General features: G+C 44.8%; 1 protein-coding gene across 1 annotated transcript in view; it reads left to right on the top strand.

Annotated features, from left to right (window-relative positions):
- Positions 1-22,881, top strand: part of nhej1 (nonhomologous end-joining factor 1) — a 382,674-nt gene that overhangs the window by 49,806 nt on the left and 309,987 nt on the right. The window contains exon 4 of the mRNA XM_059967614.1: positions 7,698-7,836. Within this exon, the coding sequence (XP_059823597.1) occupies positions 7,698-7,836 (139 nt within the window). The remainder of the gene's footprint in view (positions 1-7,697; positions 7,837-22,881) is intronic.

A 22,881-nucleotide genomic window follows, 5' to 3' on the forward strand; every position in this document is an offset into this window, starting at 1 on the left:
ATTGTAAATTGCTTTATTATTGTTACCTGTACTGAGGTACAGTGGAAAAAATTGTCTTGCATAATGTTTGCATACCGTTCAAACAGATCAATTCATAGCAAAGTGCATTGAAGGTAACACAATGTAAGACTATTACAGAATGCAGAATAAAATGTTCCAATTATAGAGAAACTGCATCACAGGTAGATAATAAGGTGTAAAGTCCTAGAAAAGTAGATTATGAGGTCAAGAGCCCATGTTATTGTACAAGGGGACTGTTCAATAGACTGATGCCACTAGAATAGAAAATATCCTAAATCCTAGTTGTTCACTTTCCTCTCCTATCAGATTCTGTCTGCAATCTTTTACCTCTTTCACCTGTCCCTACCAAAGGGCATGACCTCTGAACCTAGTGTAGTGTATTACCATGCTCTTTGGTAAAAGGAAAAAAGGCGTAGACTAATGTCTAAATGGGGAGAAAATTCAAAAATCAGAGGTGCAAAGGCACTGGGGATTCTCTAAAGATTAACTTGCAGGTTGAGTCAGTTAAAAGAAAGACAAGTACAATATTAGCATTCATTTTGGGAGGATTAGAATATAAGAGCAAAGATGTAATATATAGGCTTTATAAAGCATTGGTCAGATTGCACTTGGAGTATTGTGAGCCATTCTAAGAAAAGAAATGCTGATGTTGGGCTGAATCCTGAGGAGCTTCATGAGAATTTTTCTGAGTAAGAAAGAGTTAATGTATGAGGAGTGTTTGACAGCTCTGGGCCTGTGTTGACATTGCGCTGACAAAAATGGGGGTGCGGATCTCAGTGAAACCTAATAAAATGTTGAAAAGCCGAGTTAAAGTAGATGTGGAAAGTATGTTACCTGAAGTGGTGGAGTCCTGGACCAGAGTGCGCATCATCAGAATACAAGGATGTCCATTTAGGACGTAGATGAGGAGTGGTTCCTTTAGCCAGAGGACAGTGAACCTGTGGAATTCATTGCCATCACGAAGAAATCTGCAGATACTGGAAATTCAAACCGCAGTAGTGAACACCTTATATACTGGCTGGGTAGCCTCCAACCTGATGGCATGAACATTGACTTTTCTAACTTCCGTTAATGCCCCTCCTCCCCTTCTTACCCCATCCCTGACATAGTTAGTTGTTTGCCTGTTCTCCATCTCCCTCTGGTGCTCCCCCCCCCCTTCTTTCTCCTGAGGCCTCCCATCCCATGATCCTTTCCCTTCTCCAGCTCTGTATCACTTTCGCCAATCACCTTTCCAGCTCTTAGCTTCATCCCACCCCCAGGTCTTCTCCTATCATTTCGCATTTCCCCCTCCCCCCACTACTTTCAAATCTCTTACTATCTTTCCTTTCGGTTAGTCCTGACGAAGGGTCTCGGCCCGAAACGTAAACAGCGCTTCTCCCAATAGATGCTGCCTGGCCTGCTGTGTTCTACCAGCATTTTGTGAATTCATTGCCATAGTTGGTTGTGAAAGCCAAGTCATTGGCTGTACTTAAAGTGGAGATTGATGGGTTCTTGATTAGTCAGGGTGTCAAAGGTTATGGGAAGAAGGCAAGAAAATGGGGTTGAGAGCGATAATAAATCAGCCATGATGGAATGGCAGAGCAGACTCGATGGGCCAAATGGGTTAATTCTGCTCCTGTGTCTTATGGTGTATCCCCTCCCAGCTTCTCGCCTCATTCCCCCCTCCTGTACCTTCCCCCTCACCTGGTCTTACCTATTACCTGCCAGCTTGTTCTGCTTCCCTCCCCCCAGCTTCTTATACTGGCTTCTGCCCCCTTCCTTTCCAGTTCTAATGAAAGGTTTTGGCCTGAAATGGCAAATGTTTATTCCTCTGCATAGATGCAACCTGACCTGTTGAGATCCTATAGCATTTTAAGATGCTAGGAACATAAGACATACGAGCAGAATTAGGGATTTCAGTAAATGTTTGACCAGGGGAGATCTCCCCTGCCCTCTTTTTAAAGATTGTACTGCAGTCTTCCAGTTAACATCTCGTCTGAAAGACAGCAACTCCCACTCCAGCAGTGCTGTGTGCCCCAGACAAGGCATGGAGAATCCAGCTCGGATTTCAACCTTGGGCGTGTGGAATGGAGGGTTAAACCCACAAGATTTTGACTGGGGCGAGAGTCCTACCCACTGAGCCATTGCTGATGGTGCTGGCCAACCTTGAGGGTGCTTGGTGGTAATGTATTAACCCACGGCAACGCCCATGTGGGGAGGCGTCTTGCACCACTGGCTGTTTTCAACCCAGACTTGTGCGGCCGTCGAGGGCCAAGAGACTGACCACATCCAACACAAAGGCGGCAGCCAGTGTTGGTTTTTAATGAACCTGCGAATGAAGTGACCAAATACTGAAAAATGTGAAACTTGGTGTTATTTGATTTTGAGACACTTTTATAAACCTCAGTTTATTTACAGCTGCAAACCTCACAGTTATTCATTCTGATACCGATCACCAGGCTGTGGTAAGGCTCCACCTCGCTTCATATTTATATATATTTTTTCATGAGCATGTCTGCGGAAGATTTCATTTTACAGTGTCTGAAATTCCTCTGCCTTGATCTCTGGGAAATTCCAACTTTTGCACAAAGTTACTTACTATGCCGTACCTGCAAAACTAATCCATTTTTGGTGCCTGTGCTCCTAGTTTTGGACATGTGCTGGGGTAAAATTTGAAGTATGTTGCAGTAAGATCGGGGTTCAATTGCCGCTGCTGTCTGTACAGAGTTTGTACGTTCTCTGCATGACCTCTGGATACTCCAGGTTCCTCTCGATTTTATCTCTGTCATTATCAGGCCAGCACAGTAGCATATTGGCTAGGGTAACACTATTACAGCACCAGCGATCACTGATCGGGATTCAAATGCTGTCACTGTCTGTAAGGAGGTTGTACGCTCTCCTCATGACTGCGTGGGTTTCCGTCAGGCACTCCAGTTTCCTCCCACATTCGAAAGCCGCACAAATTTGGGCTAGTGAGTTGTGGAAGCGTTGAAGCTGGAAGTGTGACGACACTTGTCCCTAGCACAGTCTTCGGACTGTGTTGGTTGTTGGGGCAAACGATGAATTTCACTGCATGTTTCGATGTACACATGACAAATAAAGCTAATCTTGTACTCTTAATTATTTCTTTACATTTTTCCAGTTTTTGAAAATGTGCTGGGGTGTATCCTGCGTTAAGATTGGGGGTCAAATCCTGCCACAGTCTATAAGGAGTTTGTACTTTCTCCTCACGACCGCTGGGTGCTCCGGTTTTCTCTCACATTCCAAAGATGTACGTGTTAGGGTTAGTAAGTTGTGGGCATGCTATGTTGCCCCTGGAAGCATGGCAACACTCCTGGGATGACCTGAGATCATCTCGGACTGTATTGGTCATGGACGCAATTGATGCATTTCACTGTATGTTTTGATGTTTTAATGTTGATGTGACAAATAAAGGTAATCTTTCATCTTGATGCTTTCTTTACTGTACACCTGGTTTTGGACATGTGCTGGGGTAAATCTGAAGTATCCTGCAGTGGGCTATTCAACTACTGCAGGGGCTGGAGGACTCAACGATTACTCACAAAAGTAGTGTTGCAAACCTGTTATTCCACAACCCATCAACACCACCCCACAATATCCAGTACTTCTTCATAATACATTTATCTACCACATTTCAATTATGAACTGATGAAGGGTCTCAGCCTGAAGCATAGACTATTTATCCCTCTCCATTGATGCTGTCTGACTTGCTGAATTCCTGCAGCATTTTATGTGTGTTTCTCTTGGTTAATGGTTTTCTGCTAAAATGGGCCCTTCTAATCCAGTCTGTGTAGGTCTCTTATCAGGATTGTTTAATGTGATTTCCAGTACACATATATAAAGAAGAACAAAGTAATTGTTACTTCAGATTTAATGCAGCACAAAAAATACCACAATAAGATAAAGATACAATAATAAAAAACATAATAAATATATAAGATGTCTTTTATACACAGACTGATTGTATGTACATAAAGTGACACAGGGCACAGTATCAGTACGTAAGGTGACTGACAGGAAATGATAAAGTAATGGTGTTTGGCGGTGTGGAGTTGTGGATTAGTGGGTGGAGGTGTTGATCAGCCTCACTGCTTGGGGAAAGTAACTGTTTTTGAGTCTGGTGGTCCTGGCGTGGATACTACGTAGCCTCCTCCCTGACAGGAGTGGGAGAAACAATTTATGAGCAGGATGGGTTTAATGCTTCATGATTTTACTGGCCCTTTTCTGGTACCTTTCTCTATATATGTCCTTGATGGCAGGCAGGTCCCGGTGATGCTTTGGGCAGTTGTGACTACCTGTTGCAGAGCCTTCCTGTCCACTGCAGTCTTATCAGTTCACATACCTCTTTTAAGTTTCTCTTGAACTACCTTTTTCAGAAGGAAAACCACCCTGGCTAACCTTTCCTTATGACACCATGCTTGACAAGATCATCATGAATCTTATTGTTTGTGATGATCAATTTTAGTTTTATTCATTGAACTGTGCCAATTCACACACTTAAATAGATTAAACAACGATGAATTCTTTTGATTCATGATGTTGAGGTTAGCATAAGCTTTTACAGCACTAGGATCAGGATTTGATTTCTGCCGCTCTTTATAAGGAATTTGTACATTTTCCAGGTGCTCTAGTTTACTCCAATGTTCCAAAGACACAGTATTAGTGATAGTAAGTTGTAGGCATGATCTGTTGGCACCCAGCTCAGTCCTCACTGATTTGGTTTAATGCGAATGGTGCATTTCACTGTGTTTAGATGTCCTTGGAAGTTTGTGAAGATTTGGCCTGACATCTAAAACTTTGACAATCTTCTGAAGAGTATATTGACTGGTTGCATCATGGCCTGGTATGGAAACATCAGTGCCCTTGAGTGGAAAATCCTACAAAAGTAGTGGATATGGCCCAGTTCATCACAGGTAAAGACCTCCCCACCATTGAGCACATCTACACGGAGCACTGTCGCAGACAAGCAGCATCCGTCATCAGGAACCTCCACCACCTAGGACCTACTCTCTTCTGCCATCAGGAAGAAGGTACAGGAGCCTCAAGACCCACTCCACCAAGTTCAGGAACAGTCATTGCCCCTCAGCCATCAAGCTCTCGAACCAGTAGGGATAACTTCATTTGCCCTATCATTGAAATGTTCTCACAGCCAGTGAACTCACTTTCAAGAACTCTTCGTCTCTTGTTTTCGATATTTATTGCTTATTTATGTATTATTATTACTTTTTTTGGATTTGCAGTTTGTTGTCTTTTGCACATTGGTTGTTCATCCATCCTGCTGGGTGAGGTCTTTCATTGATTCTGTTGTCCTTCCTGAACTTACTGTGTATGCCCGCAAGAAAACAAAACTCACGGCTGTATATGGTGATAATAAATTTACTTTGAACTTTATTCATGTGACAAATAAAGCTAACTTAAAAAATGCTATGCAGTTGCTGATCTTTGAGCATATATTTGAGTTTGTGTCCATAAACAGAATGTCTACCTAACTATGAGCTGGTTCAGGAAAGCCTAGATAGTTTTTATAAGAAGTCGTTTCCCTTGGCAGAAACCAGGGCAGTAGATACAAGGCATTTTGGTAGTTGGTTTGTACCAAGGTACCACATGTGCTGAGCTACAGTTTGTTTTGCATGCCATCCATACAAATCACTTCACCACATCAGTTCGTCAAGTTAGTACATGGGAAAAGCAATAACAGGATGCAGAATATAGTGTTACAGTTACAGAGAGGTGCAGACTGATGATATGGTAAAAGGCCATGCAGTTTAATTTGTGAGGTCAAGAGTTCACCTTATTTTATTAGGGCACCATTCACAATGAGGTAGAAACTGTCCCTTGGTATATGCTTTCAGGCTTTTATATATTCTGCCCGATGAAAGAAGGGAAAAGGGGGAATGTCTGGGGTGGATGCAGTATTTGATAATGCTGGCTGCTTTACTGAGGCAGGAAGACATGTAGACAAGAGTCCTAAGAGGAGAGGTGGTTTTCTGTGATGTATCCACAACTCTCTGCAGTTTTTTGTGGTCTTGGGCAGAGCAGTTGCTGTACCATAATTGCTTTTGTAGAACTGTTGGCTGGGAGGTAAGTAAAATACCATCTCTGAGTGTGACTTTTGGATGTTTGGAAGCATGTAAATAAGATGAGGTTTGATTTGTTTTCTGAAAATGCATTAGAGAATTGGAGCAGTTTTAAGACTATTCTGTGATATTAGCAGTTAGCTTTACTTGTTACATAGAGTCATCGAGAAGTACAGCACAGAAACAGGCGTTTCAGTTCATTTAGTACCTGCCAAAACCTTTCAAACTGCCTACTCCCTGTTGACCTGCACCAGGACTATAGCCCTCCATCCCCATCCTATCCATGTACCTATCAAATCTTCCCTTAAACATTGAAATCGAGTTTGCATGGACCACTTGTACGGCAGCTCATTCCTCACTCTCATGATCCTCTGAGTGAAGAAGTTTCCCCTCGTATTCCCCTTAAACTTCTCACTTTTCACCCTTAACCTGGTTGTAGCCCCACCCAACCTCAGTGGAAAAAAACCTGCTTGCATTTACCCCATCTATACTCCTCATAATTTTGTGTATCTCCATTAAATATCCCTTCAATTTTCTGCCTTCTAAAGAATACAGTCCTAACCTATTCAGTCTTTCCTTATAACTCAGATCCTCCAGTCCCAGCAACATCCTTGTAAGTTTTCTCTGCACTCTTTCAACCTGTTTACATCTCTCCTGTAGGTAGGTGACCAAAACTGCACACAACACTCCAAATTAGGCCTCAGCAGCTTCTTATGCAACTTCAGCATAATATCCCATCTCCTGTACTCAAAGCATTGATTTATGAAGGCCAATGTGCCAAAGGCTTTCTTTACAACCCTATCTACCTATGACGCTACTTTCAATGAATTATGCACCTGTATTCCCAGATCCCTTTCTTCTACTACGCTTCTCAAAGCCCTACTGTTCACTGTGTAAGACCTATCCTGGCTGGTCCTACTGAAGTGCAAAATGTCACACTTCTCTGTATTATATTCCATCTGCCATCTTCCAGCCCATTTTTCCCGCTGATGCAGATCCCTCTGCAAGCCACGATAGCCTTCCTCACTCTCCACTGCACCCCCAATCTTGGTGTCATCCTCAAATTTACTATTCCAGTTAATTACATTATCATCCAGCACTGATCCGTGGAGCATTTCACTAGCCACCGAGGCCACCCTCTACTACCGCTCTCTGGCTTTTCGTAGATCGGAATACTGAAACATTGAAGTGAAATGTGTCAAATCAAATCAGTGAGGATTGTGCTGGGCAGCAGTTAAGTGTTGCCACGTTTCCAGTGCTAACATAGCATGCCCTCAGTTTACCAACCCTTTGGAATGTGGGAGGAAACCGGAGCACCCAGAGAAAATCCACACAGTCACAGGGTATGTACAAACTCCTCACAGACAAGGGCAGGAATCGGACCCCAATCAGTGGTATCTCTGCTGTAAAGTGACATGCTAACATTATGTAAGCATTTTTTGCAGATTTATTTAATACATCATTGTTAAATTTCCCAGCTGCCTGGTGAGATTTGATACCTTGGATTGTTAGTCCACTGACATGCCGTGCAGCAGACATTGTGAATGATATGTAAGGCCATGATCTGCTGAAACCAATTGCTGCCATTGTCTTCTGCAGGTATCCCGCCACATGATCTGCCCGTTGCTGAACATGATGCAGGCACTGCACAGGCAGACTTGGGACCTGATGCTGCTCTTGAAGAGAAAAGATGCAGAGATTCTTGACTACAAGGAGAGTGGTGCAATGCTGAGTAGAGGTGAGAGCTTTGTCATTCGCCCATGAGAAGTATGCGTTTCGTGCTGCCATTAAATAAAAGCAGAATTGTTCAAACTTCAAAGTAATTTTATTAACAAAGTATCTGTACATATATGTCACTGTAGACTACTTTGAGGTTAATTTTTTTTGCAGGGATTCCCACTAGAACAGAGAAATACAATAGAATCAATGAAAAAATACAGAGATGGACAGGAAACCAATGAGCAACAGAAGACAAACTGTGCAAAACTAAGTAAATAATACTGACAATGCGAGTTGTAGAGTAAAAGTGAGTCTATAGGTTGTGAAATCCATTCCGAGTTGAAGTGAGTGAAGTTATCCACATTGGTTGAGGGGTAATAACTGTTCCTGAACCTGGTGGTGTGGGACATAAGTCTCCTGCACCTCCATGATGATGGATGCTGCCTACTTGTGGCAGCACTCCTTGTAGATGCAATTAATTGTGACGAAGGCTTTACCTGTGATCTCTTTGTGTTGACTTTTCCATTCACAGTGTTTCCATGCCAGGCCATAATGCAGCCAGTTAGGATATTCTCCACTATACATCCATAGAAGTTGGTCAGAATTTTAGGTGACCTGCTGAATCTGCACAAACTTCTAAGACGGTAGAGGTGAGACTGGAGAGAGAATGGAAATGCATTAAGTTCGCAGCCTTTAGCCCCTTTCATGATGTTCTGAAGAGTTTTACTTTTGGTCATGGAACTGTACAGTGCAGAAACAGGTGATTTGCCCAACTCGTTTGTGCCAATGAATTTGCCAAACCGAGAAAAAGTTAAAGGTTAGTTCTTTTTGTCATGTGCACATTGAACAACGTTCAATGTACACATGTATACCATGTGTACATTGATAGGAAAATGGAGTGCTATGTGGGAGTGAAGAGTTAGAATGATCTTACCTGACTGATCTTCAGTTCCCTGGCCTTGACCACCTCATTTTCACCATGGATGTTCAGTCCCTGTACACTTATATCCCCCATCAAGAGAGCCTCAAAGCTCTGTACTTCTTTCTTAACAAAAGTAATCAACTCCCCTCCACCACCACCCTCCTCTGTGTGTCCTCACCCTCAACAATCCTTCCTATTGCTCCTCCCACTTTCTCCAGACGAGGGGTAGCCATGGGTACCTGCATGGGTCCCAGTAGAGGCAAATGAACTGAGAAAAGAGATTAGCATTTTTACAGGAGGTAAGGAGGGAAGCGGCATAGTTAAGATAACCATGGGAACAGGTAGGTTTTTAAAAGAGGGTGGACAGGGAGATCAAGAAAGTGGAGGAAGATTTCAAAAGTGACTGATGAAGGCAGATATGCCAAATGCCTTCTTTACCACCCAGTTACCTTTGTAGTGCAAGAGACCAGAGCAAACTCCCAAGAAATATAGTTGGTTCCTAGTGCCAAAATGGCCCAGCAAACCAGTCAAGCTAATTAAGTTAGTGATGTCCACATCCTATGTGATAAAATGCTGGACGTCACCATTTAAAGATGTCTTTGCTCTTTAACATTGATGGAATCATAAGGAGATGCTATTTATTCCCTCAGATCACCTGTGATCTCTGAAAGTGTTGAACTTTACCAGGCTTTTTGTCCTCCTTCATAATATCCACTCATTAGTTGCTTTATTGGTTACACCTGTTTGTTAATGAAAATAACTAATCAGCCAATCATATGGTAGCAACTCAATGCATAAAAGCATGCAGACATGGTCAAGAAGTTCAGTTTAAACATTGGAATGGGGAAGAAATGTGATATAAGTGACTTTGTCCTTGGAATAATTGTTGGTTCCAAACAGGATGGTTTGAGTGTCTCAGAAACTGCTGATCTCCTGGGATCTTCATGCTTAACTGTCTCTAGAGTTTACTGAGAATTGGTGTGAAAACAAAAAAAAGTGCAGTGAGTGACAGTTCTGTGGATGAAAATGCCTTGTTAGCGAGAGACATCAGAGGAGAATGGCCAGGCTGTTTCAAGCTGATGAGAAGGTGACAGTCAACACACATGACCCACAGTAGTGTGCAAAAGAGCAGCTCTGAATGCACAACACTTTGAATCTTGAAGAGGACTGGGCTACAGCAGCAGAGGACACAACATGTACACTGAATACCCACTTGTTCAGGCACAGGAGCCAACTAATAGAGTGTCCACTCAGTGTACAATATATTCCACCTGTCACTTAATCAATGTTAATTCTGTTCTAAGTAGGATATCCTTTCTCAAAGGTTCAGTCTTGGATGAAATCTTCAACACAACCAAAACATTTACTGCCAAGTGTTTAAGTGTCCCTTAAGAAGCCAACTTCTTCTTGAACTGCTTCTACAGGGCTCAATGTATTGATGCAATTATGAAGAAAACACACCAGCAGCTAATCTTCAAGCCTGTTCTGCCTTTCTATCATCTCTGATTTATTATCCTTCCCAACCCTACTCTCCAGCCTTCGCCCTGTAACCTTTGATGCCCTTACTTATGAAGATTGTATCACCTCTGCTTTAAATATACCCAATGACTTGGCTGCCACAGCTGTCTATGGCAATGAATTCCACAGATTCACCACCCTCTGGCTAAACAAATTCCTTCTCATCTCTGTTCTAAAGGAACATCCTTGTACTGTATTCTGAGGCTGTGCCCTCCAGTCCTAAACACTCTCAGTATAAGAAACATCCTTTCTACATCCATTCTATTCAGGCCTTTCAATATTTGATAGGTTTCAATGAGATTCCACTCTCCCCCCCACCCCCACCCCCCAAATTCTCTAAACTCCAGCGAGTACAGGCCCAGAACCATCAAAAACTCTTCTTTAACCCTTTCACTCCTGGGGTCATCCTCATCAGAATTCTCCAATGTTAGCACATCCTTTCTTAGATAAAGACACAAAACAATAGTCCAAGTGCAATCAAGTGCACCTGACATCTCAGAAATCCTCAGCATTACATCCTTTCTTTTATATTCTTGTTCTCTTGAAATGAATGCTAACATTGCAGTTGAAGAGATTAATTGGCATTGCTTTGTGCCACTCATTTTGCGGCCTAACTTTCTTCACTCTTCAAATCAGACTGCTTGGACATGCTTTTTGAACAAAACCCTTAAAATGCTGGAGGAGCTCAGCAGGTCAGGCAGCATCTTTGGAAATGAATAAGCAGTCAACGTTTTGGGCCAAGATCCTTAATCAGTTCTGGAACATCAGGGGGAAGATGTCAGAGTAAGTAAGTGGGAGGAGGGAAAGAAACCCAAGTAGAAGGTGACAGGTGAAACTAGGTGGGTGGGAGAGTAAGAATGAAGTATGTAGCTAGATGGCGATAGGTGGAAAAGTGAAAGGCTGGAGAAGGAGGAGAGTAGACCGTGGGAGAAGGGGAAGGAGAATGTGCACCCGAGGGAGCTGATAGGCAGGTGAGAAGAAGAGGTAACGGGGTGCCAGAGTGGGGAAATGCAAAAGAGGGAAGGGCGATAGATGGAAAATACCAGAAGCTGGAGAAACATGCCTATGGAAGTTTATTTTTAATGTGTGGAATTGGCTCTTCTGAGCCATACCACTAGTAACCCATCATTTAACTCCAGCCTAATCATTTACAATGACCACTTAACCTACTAACTGGTACTGTGGGAGGAAACCGGATCACCCGGAGGAAACCCACGAGTTCACTGGGAGGACGTACAAACTCCTCACAGATGATGATGTAATTCCGAACTCCCGACTCCTCGAGCTGCAATAGTGTCGCGCTAACTGCTACGCTATCGTGCTGCCCAAGTTGTGCTGTCAGCTGCCTTAACCCAAAGCTCTGGAATTCAATCATCCTTGTACTTTCTCATGAAGTGTTCCTTCAGATCTTGAATCTTGAAACTTAAGATTGTACCCTGTGACCAAGTTTTCTGGCCACTTCTAAAGTGGCTGGGTGTTAAAATGTATTGAAGGTTAATGTGCTGCATTAGCTGTACTGCATAAATGCAAATCATTTGTATTAACACCTCTTGAGTGGGCATTCTCCATCCTCAGAACCCACATGTAACTTTGTCGTCGTGGTTGTAGACTGGGTCAGATATTCCTGGCACCTGATGACTTGGTCTACACATATCACCACTTGAGCCAAGTCTTCAAGCAGTGTTTGTTTAATTGAATTTTTTTTCTGAAGACATAACAACAAAACAACTAAACCCAGCAAGTGCCAAAGCCCAATGATGATATTTATTTAAGGAAATGCACCAAAAGGCACATTTTATTACTTGTCTGAGAGAAACGGAGCTGTTCAAAACTGTAAATGACTTTTATTTATAAGGCAAAGTAATAATTAGGGTTTGGATGGCTAGGCAATTAAGAGTTCAAGGCAATTCAAAGAATTATAGGGAAAGTTTGGATAGGTTAGCACTTTCCTAAGACATTGATGAAATCAAATTTGTAATACTATGTGCATTTCTAATCAGCTGTAGAAAACTTAGAAACATAGAAAACCTGCAGCACAATACAGGCTCTTCAGCCCACGATGCCGTGCTGAACATGTATTTATTTTAGAAATTACCTAGAGTTACCCATAGCCCTCTATTTTTCTAAGCTCCATGTATCTATCCAGGAGTCTCTTAAAAGACCCTATCATATCCGCCTCCAACACCGTCACCGGCAGCCCATTCTATGTATTCACCACTCTCTGCATTAAATACTTACCCCTGACATCTCCTCTGTACCTTCTTCCAAGCACCTTAAAACTGTGCCCTCTCGTGTTGGCCATTTCAGCCGTGGGAAAAAGCCTCTGACTATCTACACAATCAATGCCGCTCATCATTTTATTCATCTTTATCAGGTCACCTCTCATCCTCCGTCTCTCCAAGGAGAAAAGGCCAAGTTCATTCAACCTATTCTCATAGGGCATTCTCCCCAATCCAGGCAACATCCTTGTAAATCTCCTCTGCATCCTTTCTATAGTTTCCACGTCCTTCCTGTAGTGAGGTGACCAGAAATGAGCACAGAACTCCAAGTAGGGTCTGACCAAGGTCTTATATAGCTGTAACAATACCTCTCGGCTCCTGAACTCAGTCCCACGATTGATGAAGGCCAATGCACCATATGCCTTCTTAACCACACAGTGAACCTGTGCAGCAGCTTTGAGTATCCAATAGACTCGGACCCCAAGATCCCTCTGATCCTCCACACTGCCAAGAGTCTTGCCATTAACACTATATTCTGCCATCATATTTGACCTAACAAAATGAACCACCTTACACCTATCTGGGTTGAACTCCATCTGCCACTTCTCAGCCCAGTTTTGCATCCTATCAATGTCTCGCTGTAATCTCTGACAGCCCTCCACACTATATACAACACCCCCAACCTTTATGTCATCAGCAAATTTACTAACCCATCCAGGTCAGTTATAAAAATCACAAAAAAATGGGATCTCAGAACAGATCCCTGAGGCACATCACTGGTCACCAACCTCCATGCAGAATATGACCCATCTACAACCACTTGCCTTCTGTGGGCAAGCCAATTCTGAATCCACAAAGCAATGTCTCCTTGGATCCCATGCCTCCTTACTTTCTCATTAAGCCTTGCATGTGGTACCTTATCAAATGCCTTGTTGAAATCCATATACACAACATCTACTGCTCTTCCTTCATCAATGTGTTTAGTCACATCCTCAATTCAATCAGGCTTGTCAGGCACCACATGTCTTTGACAAAACCATGCTGACTATTCCGAATCATATTATGCCACTCCAAATGTTCATAAATTCTGCTTTTAGGATCTTCTCCATCAACTTAGCAACCACAGAAGTAAGACTCACAGGTCTATAATTTCCTGGGCTATCTTACTCCCTTTCTTGAATAAGGGAACAACATCTGCAACCCACCGATCCTCTGGAATCTCTCCTGTCCCCATTGATAATGCAAAGATTATTGACAGAGGATCAGAAATCTCCTCCTTTGCCTCCCACAATAGCCTGGGGTATATCTTGACTTATTTAACATGATGCTTTCCCAACACTCCAGCACATTCTCTTTCTTAATGTCTAAATGCTCAAGCTTTTCAGTCCACTGTAAGTCATCCCTACGGTCGCCAAGATCCTTTTCCACAGTGAGTACTGAAGCAAAGTATTCATTATGTATCTCCGCAATCTCCTCCGGTTCCATACACACTTTTCCACTGTCACACTTGATTGTCCTATTCTCTCACATCTTATCTTCTTGTTCTTCACATACTTGTAGAATGTCTTGGGGTTTTCCTTATGCTGATCGCCAAGGTCTTCTCATGGCCCCTTCTGACTCTCCTAATTTCATTCTTAAGCTCCTTCCTCCTAGCCTTATAATTTTCAAGATTTCTATCATTACCTAGTTTTTTGAACCTTTTGTAAGCTCTTCTTTTCAGATTCAGATCTAGATTCATTTATTGTCATTTAAAAAACCACAAATGCAAAGCAGTTAAAAAATGAGACAACGTTCCTCCAGAATGATATCACAAAAGCATATGACAAAACAGACTACACCAGAAAATCCACGTAACGTTTGGCAATCCCCAAATCCAGAGTCCGGAGAGGCTGCTGCATATTAATACCGCGCTACCATCTTAATGCGATATTCTTCTCAACTAGATTTTCAACAGCCTTTGTGCACCACAGTTCCTGTACCCTACCATCCTTTCTGTCTCGTTGGAATGTACCTCTGCAGAATGTCACACAAATATCCCCTGACCATTTGCCACATTTCTGCCGTACATTGCCCTGAGAACATCTGTTCCCATTTTATACTTCCAAGTTCCTACCTGATAGCTTCATATTTTCCCTTACTCCAATTAAACGGTTTCCTAATTTGTCTGTTCCTATCCCTCACCAATGCTATGATGAAGGAGATAGAATTGTGATCACTATCTCCAAAAAGCTCTCCCACTGAGAGACCTGACACCTGACCAGGTTCATTTCCCAATACCAGATCAAGTACAGCCTCTCCTCTTGTAGGCTTGACTACATATTGTGTTCGGAAACTTTCCTGAACACACCTAACAGACTCCACCCCAACTAAACCTCTTGCACTAAGAAGATGCCAATCAATAGTTGGAAAATTAAAACCTCCCACCATTACAACCCTGTTATTATTACAACTTTCCAGAATCTGTCTCCTTATCTGCTCCTCGATCCCACTATTACTATTGGGTGGTCTATAAAAACACCCAGCAAAGTTATTGACCCCTCCCTGTTCCTAACTTCCACTCACAGAGATTCCATAGACAATCCCTCCATGATTTCCTCCTTTTCTGTAGCCGTGATACTATCTCTGATCAGCAGTACCATGCCCCCACTTCTGTTTACCTCCCTCCCTGTCCTTTCTGAAACATCTAAAGCCTGGCTCTGGAAGTAGCCATTCCTGCCCCTGAGTCATCTAAGTCTCTGTAATGGCCACAACATCACAGCTCCAAGTGCTGATCCACGATCTAAGCTGATCCACTTTGTTCATAATACTCCTTGCATTAAAATAGACACATCTCAAACCATCATTCTGAGTGCATCCCTTCTCTATCATCTGCCTATCCTTCCTCTCACACTGCCTACAAGCTTTCTCTATTTGTGAATCAACCGCCCCTTCCTCCGTCTCTTCAGTTCGGTTCCCACACCTCAGCGATTCGCGTTTAAACTCTCCCTAATAGCCTTAGCGAACCTCCCTGCCAGGATATTGGTTCCCCTGGGATTCAAGTGCAACCTGTTCTTTTTGTACAGGTCACACCTGCCCCAAGAGGTCCCAGTGATCCAGAAATCTGAATCCCTGCCCTCTGCTCCAATCCCTCAACCATGCATTTATCCTCCATCTCACTCTATTCCTATACTAACTGTTATGTGGCACAGGCAGTAATCCTGAGATTACTACCTTTGAGGTCCTGCTTCTATGCAGGAAAAATATCAGTAAGATTTGAAGGAGTACAGAGATGATTTAAAAGGTTGTTGCAGGGACTTGATGACCTGAATTATAGGGAAAGGTTGGCTAGCTTAGGGCATGTATAATATAAAACATCAGTGAGACCAAATTTGGAGTATGGTGTGCAGTTGTGGTCAACTACCTATAGGAAGGGGAAGTCGAGAGAACACACACCAGTCCTCCTAGAGGGATTAGTAGTGCAAAGAGTGAGCAGTTTCAAGTTCCTGGGTGTCATCATCTTTGAAGACCTTTCCTGACCCCAACATATTGATGCATGACAGCGGCTATAATTCATTAGGAGAATGAGGAGAATTGGTGTGTCACTAAAGTCACTTGCAAATTTCTACAGATGTACCGTGAAGAACATTCTTTCTGGTTGCATCACTGTCTGGTAGAGAGGGGCCACTGCCCAGGATTGGAAAAAAGCTTCAGAAAGTTATAAACTGAGCCAGCTCTATCATGGGCACTAGTCGTCCCGGCAATGAGAACACCTTCAAAAGGCGATGCCTCAAAAAGGCACCATCCATCATTAAGGACTCTCGACATCCAGGACATGCCCTCTTCTTATTGGTACCATCAAGCAGGAGGTATAGAAGCCTGAAGACACATACTCACTGTTTCAGGAACAACTTCTACCCCTCATGCCATCAGACTTCTGAATGCACAATGGACCCAAGAACTCAATATTTTTCTGCTCTTTTTAACTACTTATTTATTTAAATTTTTTGTTGTAACCTTTTTGTAATTTATAGTTTTTTATTATTATGTATTGCAATGTACTGCTGCTGTAAAATGCCAAATTTCATGACATGCCATTGATATTAAACCAAATTCTGATTCTGACTTGTTTTAGATGTTGTGAGACCTAATTTGGAGTATTCTGTGCATTTCTGGTCACCTACCTACAGGAAAGGTATCAATAAGATTGAAAGAGTGCCGAGAAACTTTACAACAATGTTGCCAGGACTGGAGCACTTGGGTTATGCAAAAGGTTAAATAGGTTAGGACTTTATTCTCTGTAGCATGAGAATGAGGGAAGATTTAATAGAAGTTGCAGTACAAAATTATTGTGGGTACAGATGGGGTAATTGCAAACAGGCTTCTTCCACTGAGGTTGGGTGAGACTAGAACTAGAGGTCAAAGGCAAAATGTTTAAGGGGACCTGTTGGGGAACTACTTCATTCAGATGGTGGTTGAGCTGACAGTGGAAATTGTGAATGTGTGTTCGATTTCACCATTTAAGAGAAGTTTGGATAGGTACATGAATAGGAGGTGTATGGAGAGCTATGGTCCAGGTGCAGGCTAATGGGACTAGGCAGACTAATAGTTTGGCACAGACTAGCTGGGCTGAAGGACCTGTTTCTGTATTGTAGCGCTCTATCACTATGTAATCAGAGATAAAGCCAGGAAATGAATTCGGAGAGTACGGCTTGACAAGGGGTAGAGTCATAATCAGAAATAATTTTCAAAAAGTTAAGGATTTGGAGAAAGGACAGGAATAAAGGTCACATTTAGATCACACCAGAGTGAATCCTCATCAGAAATGGTTGTACCGACTGGATTTACTCGTGCATAGAAGATTGTGAGGTGATGTACTGGAGGTCTTTAACATTATGAAGTGTTGAAGCAAAGAACATGGTTCCCTTTGTGAGAAAGAGATAAAATAAGAAAGCCTCCAAGAAATCCATTAAGGAATTTGGATAGAGCATCTTTAATCAAAGAACAGTGTAAGTGTGCAACTTGCTACCACTGGGAAGAATTAAAGTGTAGACGCATTTATGAGAAGACTGAGCAGTCCTAATGGATGGCTGTGTTCATAGAGTCATAACAGCAAGGAAACAAACCCCTAGGTCCAGCTTTCCATGCCATCCAGGCTACCTTACCTGAGCAAGTCCTATTTGCCTGCGTTTGGCACATATTCCTCTAAACCTCTCCTATCCATATACCTGTCCAAATGGCTTTACATGTACAGTTTACTCGTTCCATACACCAATGATCCTCTGTTTGCAGGAGAAGATTGACCCTCAGGTCCTCTTTAAATCTTTAACTCTCATTATAAAACCTATTCCTGCCTGACTTGTTAATTTCCTCTAGTATTTTGTATGTGTTGCTTTAGACAGCTGTGAAGATCAAGTGACTGGGTATATTTAAAGCAGAGGTTCATTAGTCAGTGCTTTGGGAAGAAGGCAGGAGAATGGGGTTGAAAGAGATAACAAATCAGCCACAATGGAATGGCAGTGCAGACTCAATGGGCTGAATAGTCTAATTCTGCTCCTATGTTTTGTGGTCTTATTTCCAGTATCTACAGAAAATCAGTGTCTCTGATTTACCGCATGGAAGTTGTTCATGAAGTTGTTGCAGAATGGAATGCAGAATTTCCTAGGAGGTAGTTTCACAGAGCAAAGCTCCTGTAAAGGAGGGAATCTTGTGTAACCAACCCTGCTTTTAAAAAAAATATATACATTAAACCATAACGGTTCTGATTATGCTTCACAGCCCTTTATTTGTTTTCCCTGCCTTTCCCGAGGTTTTGAATTTGCGTCTATATTTTTGTTTAAATGCCGCATGGCTTTTTCTCACCATCAAGTCTCTTTGTAGATTTTGATGTGAGAGGAGCTGAAAGTGTGCACCCCTTTTTATAGAGACAACCTGGCTGGCGACCTCAGTAAGTTTGTCACTGGTTTGTGATCGAGCCAGTTTATTCTGACCGGATGTTGGATTAGTACAGAAAATGAGCCTGGTGGGAACTTTGTCAATGCTGTGAGACAGGAAAGTTTCATCCCCACTGGGGAATATCCCTTCTTGCCTCTTATTCAGACTAATGCACACAAAATGCTGGAGGAACTCAGTAGGTCAGACGAAGGAATAAAGATTCAATGGTTTGGGCCAACACCATTCATTTGGACTGGAGAGAAAGCGAGCAAAAGCCAGAGTAGGAAACTGGCAGGTGATAGTTGAGAGTGGATCAGTAGGAAGGAAGATGGGCGGGGAAGGTTGGTAAAATGAGAAGCAGGAACATGATGGGTGGAAAAAGCTGAATAAGGAGAAGAAGGAATCTAATAGCAGAGGTGAATGAAGGGGGAGGGCACCAGAGGGAGGTATGGGCAGGTGAGGAGAAGAGAAGGGGTAGGAGCCAGAATGGGGAGTAGGAGAAGAGAGAACGTGAGGGGGTGAAATTTCCAGAAGTTAGAGAAATCGATGTCGGAGGCTACCCAGCTGGCATATGAGGTATTGCTCCTCCAACCTGTGAGTGGCCTCGTCGTGACTGGAGAGGAAGCCATGGAGCAATGTGCCAGAATATGAATGGGGTTTGGAATTAAAATGCTTGTCCACCAGGAAATCAAGTTGAAGTTCAAGTTTAGTTAATTGTCAATCAACAGTACACATGTGTACTGCCAAATCAAACAATGTTCCTCCGGACCAAGGTGCACAACACAGTGCATAAAACTCACATAGACGCTGAAAGTAATATTGCTACAATGAAATTAACAAATAATAAGGTGCATTTATGAAATACATTAAACAGTAAACAGCATGATGCTACTGTTATACACAATGAGACTTAGATGGTGCCAGGGAGTTCAGTAGTCTCACAGTCTCGGAAACCTGTTTCTCATCCCAACAGTTCTTATCTTAATGCTATGGTGCTTCCTGCTTGGTAATAGAGAGTCAAAGAGATTATTGGACAAATGAGAGCATTCCGTAACAATGCTAAGGGCCTTATGTACACAGCGCTCCTGATAAATATCTTTGACAGGTGAAAAAGAGCCTCTGATGATCCTCTCAGCAGCCCTCGAAATCCTTCATAGGGACTTGCGGTCAGATGTCTTGTAATTTCCGTAACTGATGGTGCTCCTGTAAAAATGATTTGGAATGGGGGAAGGGGAATTGGAGCCTTGCTCTCCTGTCTCCTCAGGAAGTGGAAACACTGCTTGCTGTGCTTCCTTGACCAAAGAGATGGTGTGGAGGGATGTGAGATTGTCTATTATATGCACTCCCAGAAACCTGCTGTTCCTAACCGTCCACAGAGGAGCCGTTTATGTGGAGTGAGGAGTGGTCAGCTTGCACCTTCATAAAGTTTGCAGTCATGTTTGTTGCAGATAGAGTGAATGTGCTCCTTATTCATTCAACCTCCCTCCCCAACCAACCTACGTAAACCATTTCCCCTCCTCAAACCTGCTTATTCCTACTGTATTTCCTTGGTAGCATTCAGAAGGGAGCTTCGGCTTTGTTTGTAGAAATCTTGCTTTATAGTACCAGCTTTTACCAGTCAGGGGTTCAATTCCCACCACCGTCTGTAAGGACTTCGCAGGTCCTCCCCGTTACTCCATAGCTTTCCTCCAGGTGCCCGAGATGGAGTTGTCTGAATCTACAGCCTTCTGCAGCCTTTTGCACTTCTGTGTATTGGAGGCTGCATGCTAGGCGATGAGCGATCGGTCAGAATGCTCTCCAGCATACTGCAGCATGGCAATGTAGCAGTTAATGAGGTTCAAAGGTTCACTTATTATCAAAGTATATAACTGTGAACAATAAAAATCCCCGGATCAGGCACAACGACCCCCGGATCAGGCACATCAACCCCCGGATCAGGCACAATGACCCCCGGATCAGGCACATCAACCCCCGGATCAGGCACGTTAGTCCCTGGATCAGGCACACCAACCCCTGGATCAGGCACTTTAGTCCCCGGATCAGGCACAACGACCCCCGGATCAGGCACACCAACCCCCGGATCAGGCACGTTAGTCCCCGGATCAGGCACACCAACCCCTGGATCAGGCACGTTAGTCCCTCCCCGGATCAGGCACACCAACCCCTGGATCAGGCACACCAACCCCTGGATCAGGCACGTTAGTCCCTCCCCGGATCAGGCACACCAACCCCTGGATCAGGCACGTTAGTCCCCGGATCAGGCACACCAACCCCTGGATCAGGCACGTTAGTCCCCGGATCAGGCACAACAACCCCTGGATCAGGCACGTTAGTCCCCGGATCAGGCACGTTAGTCCCCGGATCAGGCACACCAACCCCCGGATCAGGCACAACGACCCCCGGATCAGGCACATCAACCCCAGGATCAGGCACAGCAACCCCCGGATCAGGCACATCAACCCCCGGATCAGGCACAATGACCCCCGGATCAGGCACATCAACCCCAGGATCAGGCACAGCAACCCCCGGATCAGGCACAACGACCCCCGGATCAGGCACAACAACCCCCGGATCAGGCACAACAACCCCCGGATCAGGCACAATGACCCCCAGATCAGGCACGTTAGTCCCTGGATAGGCACATTGACTCCCGGATCAGGCGCAACGAACTCCAGATCAGACACATCAACCCCCAGATCAGGCACGTTAGTCCCTGGATCAGGCACATTGACTCCCGGATCAGGCGCAACGAACCCCAGATCAGACACATCAACCCCCAGATCAGACACAACAACCCCCAGATCAAGCAGACTAGCCCCCGGATCAGGCACACCGACCCCTGGATCAGGCACACCGACCCCCGGATCAGGCACAACAACCCCCGGATCAGGCACAACAACCCCCGGATCAGGCACACCGACCCCCGGATCAGGCACACCGACCCCCGGATCAGGCACAACAACCCCCGGTTCAGGCACACCGACCCCCGGATCAGGCACACCGACCCCCGGATCAGGCACAATGACCCCCGGATCAGGCACATCAACCCTCGGAGCAGGCACAATGACCCCAGGATCAGGCACAACAACCCCCGGATCAGGCACATCAACCCCAGGATCAGGCACATCAACCCTTCGATCAGGCACAACAACCCTTCGATCAGGCACATCGACCCCCAGATCAGGCACGTTAGTCCCCGGATCAGGCACATCAACCCCCGGATCAGGCACGTTAGTCCCCGGATCAGGCACATCAACCCCCGGATCAGGCACAACAACCCCCGGATCAGGCACATCAACCCCAGGATCAGGCACATCAACCCTTCGATCAGGCACAACAACCCTTCGATCAGGCACATCGACCCCCAGATCAGGCACGTTAGTCCCCGGATCAGGCACATCAACCCCCGGATCAGGCACGTTAGTCCCCGGATCAGGCACATCAACCCCCGGATCAGGCACAACAACCCCCGGATCAGGCACATCAACCCCCGGATCAGGCACGTTAGTCCCCGGATCAGGCACATCAACCCCCGGATCAGGCACATCAACCCCCGGATCAGGCACATCAACCCCAGGATCAGGCACAACAACCCTTCGATCAGGCACATCGACCCCCAGATCAGGCACATTAGTCCCCGGATCAGGCACATCAACCCCTGGATCAGGCACACTAACCCCCAGATCAGGCACATCCACCCGGATCAGGCACATTGACTCCCAGATCAGGCACACCAACCCCCGGATCAGGCACATCAACCCCCGGATCAAGCACATCCACCCGGATCAGGCACATTGACTCCCGGATCAGGCACACTGACCCCCGGATCAGGCACATCGACCCCCGGATCAGGCACATCAACCCCCAGATCAGTCACACCGACCCCCGGATCAGGCACATCAACCCCCGGATCAGGCACATCGATCCCCGGATCAGGCACATCAACCCCCGGATCAGGCACATCGACCCCCAGATCAGGCACATCAACCCCCAAATTCCTCCTCCCACACAATAAAAACTGAGCAAAACAGATCAGGCATATTGACCCCCAGATCAGGCACATCGACCCCCGGGTCAGGCACACCGCCCCCCAGATCAGGCACACCAACCCCCCAGGTCAGGCACATCAACCCAAGATCAGGCACATCAAGCCCCGGATCAGGCACATCAACTCCCAAATTCCTCCTCCCACACAATAAAAACTGAGCAAAACAGACCAGGCATATCGACCCCCAGATCAGGCACATCGACCCCCGGATCAGGGACACCAACCCCCAGAGCAGGCACATCGTCCCCCGGGTCAGGCACACCGCCCCCCAGATCAGGCACATCGTCCCCCGGGTCAGGCACACCGCCCCCCAGATCAGGCACATCGACCCCCGGGTCAGGCACACCAACCCCCCAGGTCAGGCACATCAACCCCAAGATCAGGCACATCAAGCCCCGGATCAGGCACATCAACTCCCAAATTCCTCCTCCCACACAATAAAAACTG

Source organism: Hypanus sabinus, chromosome 4, assembly GCF_030144855.1.
Source record: "Hypanus sabinus isolate sHypSab1 chromosome 4, sHypSab1.hap1, whole genome shotgun sequence".
In the NCBI taxonomy this organism is placed as follows: domain Eukaryota; kingdom Metazoa; phylum Chordata; class Chondrichthyes; order Myliobatiformes; family Dasyatidae; genus Hypanus; species Hypanus sabinus.